We start from the raw sequence: 9362 nt of genomic DNA, 5'->3' as shown, positions 1-9362 counted from the left end.
CCTGCTGTACCACTACCACCCCCCTTTCAAGCTGGGAACAACTTGTCCCCAGGGAGGGCTGCACACAGAGTCTATGTGCACAACTGTTCTAGCTGTGTACTGGGGAAGGGGCAGGGCAGACAGAAATACAACCCACATTTCCAAAGCTGCTTCTCCCTTCCCAGGCCCTGGATGTCTCCTTAAGGTTGTGCTGCATCCTCAGGAGCCCTCCTGGGATGTAGATCTCCATTAGAACTGGTGCCTGGACCCAGGGCATGAGCTTTGCCCTTCGCTTAGGTTTGGTCATGCAGAAAGCGGAGGTCTCCCAGCTCCTACCTTCTTCCTAATCAAAGGTGAGGCCGAGCAGAGGAATGAGTGCAGTTCCTAGACAGGTCACATGGTGGCATGGTGTCTGTACTGCTTCCCTCTTCCCACCACTACCCCTCCCATCCCTCTACCCCAGAGAGAAACATTTCTTAGCTGAGAGAATACTGGGGATTCCAGAAGATGCCTGGTGAATCTGGGAATTGGCAAGTCTAGTAGGTGAGGAGGGAAAAACGGAAGGAACTAGTGGCATGGAGAATAAGAAGAGGGGGTTGGGAGGACTGGGGTGTACAGAGGACAGGGCCATGGAACATAAAGCAAGGAGGAGGAAAGGAAAAGAACATTCTTTTGAGCACCTGCTTTGTATCAGGTACAGTATATATCATTAGCCCATCTAATTTTGAGACTAGAACGGGGGGGGTGAGGAGAAGAATGTGGAAGAAAGGTGGATGCTACTGGGGAGGAAGGACAGTTCCTCCTGGAAAGGAGAGTCCTCAGCTGTGACAATGTCTCTTAATATAGCCTGACAGGTGCTTGTGGCTGGCGGGTGGCAGGCGGCCCTGAGGGGCAGGCCCAGAATTAGCAGCTACATCATGCCCGTGGGATGTGCTGGGAGGAGCCGCCCTCTCAGAGGCTTTATTTGGACCTTTCCTGACACCCTGTGCGTGGCCACCAGCTACCCCAGGAGGGGGCAAGGTGCCAGGAGCAGTTCCCCTTCCACTCTTGCTTGGATGCCTGCCACTTCCTCAGGGAGTCAAAACTCTACCTCTGTTCTGCTGGCCTGAAGTGGGCAGGAAGGGGGCAGGGAAGGGGACAACCATCTCTAGCTCAGAGCTCCAGTGGTTAATTCCCCGGCTGCTTAAGGGCCAAACTTTTATGCTGATGACTGTAAATGCGCTGTCCTCAGAGAGCCACACACTCCCTTTCCTAACCTTCCCCATCAGCCAATGAAGAAGCGGGGACTTCAGGCAGGACTAATAAGGCTGGGAGGAAAAGAAGGGCGGGGAAGGCCTCTGGCTCTAGCTTTTCTAAGGCCTTAACTTGAGGAGGGAGAGGGGCAGAGAGAGGCAGGGAGAGCTGTGGTGAGCTGAGGCTGGGTAGTGGGTGGTCTCTTCTTTCCTCTGGATGTCAGTGCTGGGAACACTTGCCTCTCTCACCTCCTTCTCAGTCTCCAGTTCCCTGCTTTGAGAACTGGGTCACCCAGGACCCCAGACAAGGACAGGTGTCCAGTATCAGGCTGGAGCACTGCCCTCTTACCTTCCTCCCCATACTGGTCATACAGGCCCCGTTTCTTAGGGTCACTCAGCACATCATAGGCCTCTGCGATCTCCTTAAACTTCTCCTCAGCGTTGGGTTCTTTGTTCTTATCTGGGTGGTACTTCAAGGCCATCTTCCGATAGGCTTTCTTGATCTCATCCTCATTGGCTCCCGACGGGATCCCAAGAATCTTGTAGTAATCCTTTCCCATCACAGCCACTGGACCGGCACTGGTGTCCTTGTTTCTGAAAGAAACCAGGGCCGATCCTTGATGCCTCTGTTTCCTTCTACCCCGGTCCTGTTCCTGATGATCCTGTAACCCCTAAATGACTCACTGTGTAACTTTCAGCAGGTCATGCCTGTTCTGTGGGCCTCTGTCTCCCCATCAGTAAAATAAAAGGGTTGGATTAGATGATCTCTTCCAGCTCTGACATTCTAGGATTCTGTGATTCTTTCCTTAGCTCCTGGGTTTTCCCAACAGGAAGCTGGGGGCTGTGGCCCACTTTTTGGGGCTATTCTAAGGCCCAGGTCCTTGGGCCAGACTGAGGACTCCCACGAGCCCTGCTGAGTAAGGTGGCACCATGGACTGACAGACCACGCACAGAAGCTGGTGAAGATCAGCGTACTGGGTGAGGTCACCTGAGCATCGTGGTCTCCTATGCCATGCCTCAGGCATAGTGCCCAGGCTAAGGGCAGCTGGGGCAGTGGCAGTGGCCCAGGGCTGGGAACAGGCCTGGGTCTTCAGCCAGCTGCCTTGGCCAGCCAGGCTGAGTCAGGGTGTGTGTACCTGAATTCCTCTCAGCCACTGGAGACCCCAGGCCTCCCTGCCCCCGCTCCCCAGACTATGCTAAGCCTCACGTGTGATTCAGATTAGAGGATGACTCACAGCCTTTGGATACTGCTGTTTCTAACTCTCTCATTAGCGGGGCGGGGTGACACCGTCCTTCCCCCAACCAGAGCAACAGTTCCCTTTAGTCATTTCCCAGTGTCTACACACAAAACTGTGTGTGAGGACATGTCTGTGCCACCTAAGCATCAGTGTTAGTGAACAAAGGAGGTAGGGCTTTTAAACCTTAGTTGTTAGGAGACAATTGGGCACTAACCACCAGTTCCTTAGTACCTTCTCTACCAGTCCCTCCCTCTCACCTGCCTCATGGTTTAGGATCTGGCCCAGTGCTAGGCCCACACTCCTCTGATAGTCCCTGAAGTGCTGGATGCAGGGGCATTTGTTATTTATATGAGGGAGAAACACAAGACTCTCATTCTTTCACTCTAATCTCCCTCCATCAATGTCTCTGTGGTGGATAGAGGGAAAGGCACTTTCCTGTAGCTAGAGCTAGTAGGGGGAATGGCCAGAAGCCATTCTCTAACCCATCTGAGACTTGGCCAACCCCTGCCAAAGCCCAGAGAACTGGAGTCTTTCTAGCAATGTCCTGGGCTGGCAGCCACAGCTAAGGCCTGCTTTTCTGCCTCTGACTGCTGCCGAGAGATTACAGGGTGTCCTGGCAGGAGTGAGGGCTGTAATGGTTTCAGGGAGGCCTCAAGGCCCCAGGTAGACAGGGACAACAGCCCTAACTCCTGCCCCCACAGGGCCTGTTACAGGTGGCTGGGTTGACTCATGGTTCTGGGAGTCACCTCACTCTGATGAAGAGAAGGCTCCATTAGGGCGGGCACTCCCCCTTCTCCCCTACCAGCATGTCATGCCTGGTGGGGGAGCCTGTGGCTGGGGAGGCAGAGAAGAAAGGGCATCTGGGGGAGGGCAGCCATTTTCGGAAGCAGCAGTAAAAGCTGTCTGAGAGGGAGTTGGGGGTGGTCTGCCGCCATCTCTGCCTCAGCCCACACCTTCTTTCCCCTGAAACTGGGAAGGAACCCTAGCACACCAAGAGGGTGCCCCCAGAGAACTGTAGCAGCTTTTAGGCTGAGGGTGAGTGGAATGCCTTGCCAGTGTTTTCAACCCTCCCCTCACTGTCCCTGCATTACCTCTTCATCCGGCCAGCTTCCTCCCTTGCACCCCCGTGCTAGCTGTTCTAGACCTGTAATTCTCTTGCCTCCACAGACATAGGGCAAGCTCTTTCAGGAGTTGCCTTTTTTCCTCCTCCTTTCCTCCCTCCCTCCCCTACCCACAAGCCATGTGTTGGAATGACAAAGGAGCCCCATGGCATGGCACTGCCTTTGATGGAGAGAATGAAGAGGATGTTAATGTAGAGGCAGGACTAAAAGATGAGAAATGGCAAAAGGGGGACTGATACAGGGAGGGGGGATGGTTGACACAGAAAATGAAGTACCGATGGAGGGGGATGAATGATGACAAACGGAAATGTCTGAAGTGGCAAATGGGTTACCAATGGGATGTAGAGAGTTGAAATACTAGAGGAGGTGTTTGTGGAAAACGGGTGCCTGAAGGGTTTGGTATGAGATGAACGACAAGGGGTGCAGTTCATTCAAATGTAAGGGTTGGACAGAAGGGGGGTTCTTATACGTAACTGGGGATGAGACGAGGATGAGATGGAGGAAGCGGGTAGGCAATGGAGGGGGATATGACATGGAGAATTTGACTCGGTATGGGTATGAGTGCCCTTCTCCAGAGGGACTTACCGAAACTTTACAAACCCATTCAGCGTCCACGCTCGAAGTTTTAAGGGCTCCAGCTGAATTTTAAACATCAAGCTGGCTAAGAAGTCTTCTCCCCAGAAGTGTGGGAAGCTCCGGAAAGCGCCTCGGGCCTGTAGTGGGGGTGCTGCTGGGGATGGGCAGGAGAGCACTGTGCGCTTAAACATGCCCAGCCCAGCCCCTCACCTCTGATCGCTCCACTGGAGCCTGCTTGGAGAGCTGCAGCTCTGGAAGCCGCCTCCTCAGGTTCTCAGAGGCACTTGCCCAGCAAGGCCTGTCCGGTGCAGCAGGAGCTGGACCTGATCCCCAGGTGTGGAGAGTGAAGGAATAGGGTCCAGCGGTCACCTGCTCTCAGGTGCAGCGATGTCTGGCTGATTGTGAATGGCTGTATGGCTGTGTGACAGTAAGGCTGGCAGTGCAAAGCGTGTGTGCTTGTGAGTGGCAGCGTGTACCTCTGACAGGTGTGATTGTCTGTGAGGGCCTGAGAGGCAGCGTGTTCTTCTCGCCTCTCTCCCCGGGGAGGACCAGACCCCAATCCCCAAGAATCTACTCAATGAAGTCACTGACAGGGAGTCTCCTCCCTCGCAGATGGGCGGGGCGGGGCGGGGCAGAGCTCGGCTGGGACAAAAGGCGCGGCGAGGAGAGGAGGGGAGGAGAGGGGAGGGGGCTCCGGCGGGGGAGGGTGGTCGGTGATGTCACCGGCGCTGGCTGACTGGGCTGGCTCAGAAACGCCTCCCCGGAACCCAGTGCGACCCGGCCCGACCCTCCCCCGGCTCAGACGCGGGCTGCCCCCTGTAAGAGGGTCGCAGACATCGAGCACCTTGCAGACCCCGAACCTCCACACCCCCGCGGTGGAAGAGCCGAAGGGCCCTCAGTGTCCCGACATCCCGACACCAGGACCCCCGGCTTCGCGACGCGCGACGCCCCCCTCCCGGGACCCTCGAGTCCTGGCTCGGCGCCCTCACCGGTGAGGAGCTGCGGGCGCCGCCGCGGTCCGTCAGACAGCTGCTGCCCCCTCCCCCGGCTCTGGCTCCGCCGCCTCCACTCGGGACAGGAGTCGCCCGCCCGCCGGCGGCGGCCAGCGGGCCCGGGAACCCGCCCCCACAGCTCCGCCTTCGCTCTTCCCATTGCGCCGTCTGCCCGTCACTCAGCTCAGCCTCTGCTGTAATTGGACAGCTTTCAACGAGTGGCTCTGTGGTAGCCGCCCATTCTCCGCCCCTGTCACCCGGCCACACGCGCACACATTCCGGGCCGTGATTGGTGTGGGTCTGATTGGTGCACTTTGGGATCAATCAACCACACCTCTTCGCTTTCTCGTCGTGTCATTGGTAAAAGGGACAGAGGGCGGCAACTTCACGCGCCCTTTGATTTTATTGGTTGGTCTGTGGGGCTCAGACCCCAGTCGGGGGACAACTATTTTAGTCCAATCTCCGGTTTGAGAACGTGGGACGTACTGGCCACTGCCCGAATCCCGGGAGAAACTTCTGGAACCCGTGGAACGTCAAAGGCAGCCTTAAAGGAAAACTGCGCCCACCAGTTGGCGGTGACTCTGGGCATTCTTTCCTGTCTTCATTTAGGAGGGTAGGGGAGAGAATAGTGCACTCTGGGAGGTGTGGTCCCTGGACCGGGGTGAAAAGGTTACCATTCTTACCTGTCTTCCATTGAACCGTGAACTGTCCTAGCCCTGACCTGATTTAGCTTTACCTTACCATGACCCAGAGTTGACCTGATATGACCTAACTGAATCTCAAAACAGACCCTGGTAGACGAGCATAGTTTAAGTACCCTTCTGCTCTCTCCTTTGTAACCTAGCAGTTCTCCACGGTTTTAGCACCTCCAAGATTCCCTTTATGAGTCCCCTTTTCAACCTCTGTATAATCCCCTCATCCCTGCTCCCTCATGAGCAGCCCCTTCTCAACAATCCCCACAATCCTCATTAAATTTCTCCCTATAATCTTTCATCCTACTTCCCTTTTGAGTTCCCACATTTTGTCCCCCTTTTACTCCCTCCCCCCTTCCTGGCCCCATATGATCTCCTGTCTTTCCCCCATGATCTTCTGTCTTATCCTATTCTTAATCCTTATCTACTCCCATGTGCTCCCCTATCCTAGCCCCCCGCCCCTTAACCCTTCGTCTCAGCTCCACATGATCTCCTTTCTTAACACCCTCAGAATCTCCCATTTCAGTACCCCCACCCCCACCCCCATAAATCGTCAGCCCCAGTGTCCCCGATGTTCAGAGCAGGCAGGGCTGCGTAGGCGGTTGCCAGCGGAAGCCGACGCTTGAGCAGACACGGTGCCTGGCGCCCACGTCACTGTCTCCCAGGCCCATCTGTGCTAGAGGGAGCGGCGGTAGGGAGGGGGTAATCCAGGGGTGAAGAGGGGGAAGGAGTTCTTGGGGGTTTTGAGGACAAAGGAAGGGCCAGAGCAGAAGCTCTCACTTCTCTTTCCTTGCAGTTTCCCTGAGGCAGTGTATGGACACCCATGAGGTCATGCAAACTAGACAGAGCTGGAAACAGGCTTGGAGAGCATCAATACCTAGGCCACAGAGCAGAACAGGAGAGCAGTCTAGGGATCCTGAGGTTAGGTCTGCCTATTCTCCACTATATGCCTTCTTTCTAGTTATCACGATGGGGATCCCAGGTATAAAGGGGTGTGAGGTGTGAGGCAAGGAAAGGAAATGTGGTAAGAGGAGGCAGGGTGATGGGGATAAGGAGAGGAGGGAGGGAAGATGGGGTAAGGGAGATGGGGAGGGGAGGGGTGGTGAGGGGAGGGAGAGGGGGAGAGGAGAGAGGGAAGATGGGGTAAGGGAGTGGAGGGAGAGGAGATGGGGTGAGGGGGATAGGGAGGGGAGGGTCGGGAGATGGGATGAGTAGCAAAAGGATGGGACAGAGAGATGAGGTGAGAAGAAATGAGGAAGGGAGGGGAGGTGGGGTGATGGGGGAAGGGAATAGTGTGACATGGAGATGGGAAAGGGAGGGTGAGGGGGCCCAGGAATGGTACTGGCTCCTTATATCTGAGGGCTCTCACTCCCCCACCTCCAGATTCATGGGGGCCTGGGCTGTGGGTGGCTCTGCTTCTTCCTATGCCAGGTTTGTCTATTTTGCCTCCTCCAGCCTTGCCTGTGCCAACACGGAGGCAGAGTTTAGTCACCGGCCTTTACCTGGTCCCTGCTAATGCTGAAGTGTAGGCTTAGACCTTCAAGGGTGCAGGGCTGTGCCTTCAGGTATTGGTGGCACAGATTCTGTTGTTTGCTGAGTTTTCAGTTGCTGTCCTGTGTCCCATTGCCCTGGGTATCAGGAATGTGTGAGAGGAACCAGGGGTGCCTCAGGGTGTGGCATATGGTATGAGAATGTAGGCTCTGAAGGCAGACTGTTGACCTTGTGAGGTTACTTGCCACATCGGTGCCTCATTTCCTCCTCTGTAAAATGGGGACAGCAGTACCTCATAGGGTTGTTGAGAGGGTTAATTAAGGTAACACATGTAATGCACTTAGTTCTGAGCTCGGCCTGTAGTTAGCGCTCAAGAAAGTTAACTTACGCTGTATGTTCATAGATATCTCGGTATGTGAGTGCATCTGTAAATGTTTGAGCCTGGGAATTATTTGTCTTGTATCTATCATGCAATTTGTAAGTGAGTGTATCTGTGTAATTATTTTTGTACGGTAGTGTGCCTGATTCTGTGTTATTTGCTGTAGGTATGTGATTTTGTGTTACTGTACATATGTGATTAAATGACTAAGTAGGCCTGTGTCTACATGACAAAGAGTAGATGAAGTGTGGCTTCATGGCTGTTGATATGCTGACACCATGTCAGCCGGTGTATGCATGCATCTGCGATCATGTCAGTTCCAAACACCCCCACTCACCCTCCCTTCCTCTGGAGACGTCACAACCCTAGATGTCCCTCATTTCCTCACCCTGAGGGAACCAGAACCCGGGGGCAGGGGCGGGGGTGGGTGCCAGTGAGGAGGTGTTTAGACAGGAGCACATGTTCCCTCCCAGACTGTGTATGGGAGGGGGAGCCCTATCTTGCACATATCCTGAAGCCTCCACAGGAAGTGCTCCCCCCCCCCAACTTGTTCTCAGTTCCCTGTCTTGTCACCATGGCAGCAGTTGCCAGGGGCTCCCAGGGTTGCTAAGATCTGGGTGTGGGAGGCTGCCAAGCCTTGTTGCCAGTAGACACAGAGAATCCTGGGGGAAAGGAAGACTACCCCCACAGTGCCAGCTTTCTGCAGTGACAGGACTGGTCCTTGGACCTCTCCTGTCCCCAGATTGTTCCTATAATTTGTATATGACAGTACTAGGGTTAGTGGGGGGCTTTAACAGGAAGCTGGAACTAGAATACTGAGATTCACATTCTGAGGAGAAAGGGGTGCTCTAGCTTGGCTATTTCCATCTTTAAGGTTGGGAGGTCCTTAGAAATTAGTGACTTGCCTATTCTGTCCCCCATCTCCTATACTTCTTCTCTGGCAATATCTCTGCTTGAGTTCTCCAATGGCTGGTGCTTATTATCTCTCTGATGTTTCCACCTGGTATAGGAATACTGCATTGACCCCATTACCCTGGATACAGACTGACTCCTTCCTGTGGTCAGACTCTTAGCATATCACCTGGACACACACTTCATGCTGACAGTTGAGCCCAGAGTTCAGTCCCACAATGAGCCCTAACTTTGGCCTCAGCCTGAGACACTGACCTTGGTCTTAGTCCTGGACCAGAAAGTTCCCTACCCCCAGCCTCAGTATAAGCGCTCCTCCTAGACACAGATGAGCCCTAATCTTGATACTGATCCTTGAACCATCCACAGATTCAGTTATGATCCTGTACGTTGACTGAACACTGATCAGTGATCTTACTCCCTGGCACTTGCCTCGGGTCTCCCCGTCTGTTCTGAACCTACACTGACTAGTACCATAAAGGTTCAAATGGATTTTTTCTTTGGGGTGAGAGAACAGTACTGGGAATGACCAGCAGAGGGCGTGCAACATCAGGTTCTAAAGGCATGCTTCCCAGAGCCCACCGGGAAAGGGGATTAATAGCTATATTGTGATCTTGTATCTTTTCTCTCAGGTCAGGACTCAGAGCTGGAAGCACAGCAGCTGGTTTAAGAGGTTGAACTAAAAAAAGGTTCCCAATCCAGTGATACTGTTGCTTTGGGGTCACTTGGGTCTGTATAAGCATGGATTTCCCT

At 54.2% G+C, this 9362-nt stretch overlaps 1 protein-coding gene across 2 annotated transcripts in view; it reads right to left on the bottom strand.

Moving 5' to 3' along the window:
• DNAJB5 (DnaJ heat shock protein family (Hsp40) member B5) overlaps window positions 1-5326 on the bottom strand; it is a 9067-nt gene extending 3741 nt beyond the window's left edge. Inside the window, exons 1-3 of one of the 2 annotated variants that reach the window (XM_007455942.1) lie at window positions 5136-5326; window positions 4156-4300; window positions 1561-1805 (exon numbers count right to left, since the gene is read on the bottom strand). In XM_007455942.1, coding sequence (XP_007456004.1) covers window positions 1561-1805; window positions 4156-4300; window positions 5136-5298 — 553 coding nt within the window. In that variant the 5' untranslated portion in view covers window positions 5299-5326. The remainder of the gene's footprint in view (window positions 1-1560; window positions 1806-4155; window positions 4301-5135) is intronic. The other variant, XM_007455943.1, reaches the window with a different exon arrangement.
• Between the last annotated feature and the right edge of the window lie 4036 nt (window positions 5327-9362).

The sequence above is a fragment of the Lipotes vexillifer genome, unplaced genomic scaffold, assembly GCF_000442215.2.
Source record: "Lipotes vexillifer unplaced genomic scaffold, Lipotes_vexillifer_v1.1 scaffold920, whole genome shotgun sequence".
Classification (NCBI taxonomy): domain Eukaryota; kingdom Metazoa; phylum Chordata; class Mammalia; order Artiodactyla; family Lipotidae; genus Lipotes; species Lipotes vexillifer.
This window is presented reverse-complemented; position numbering and strand designations above follow the sequence as displayed.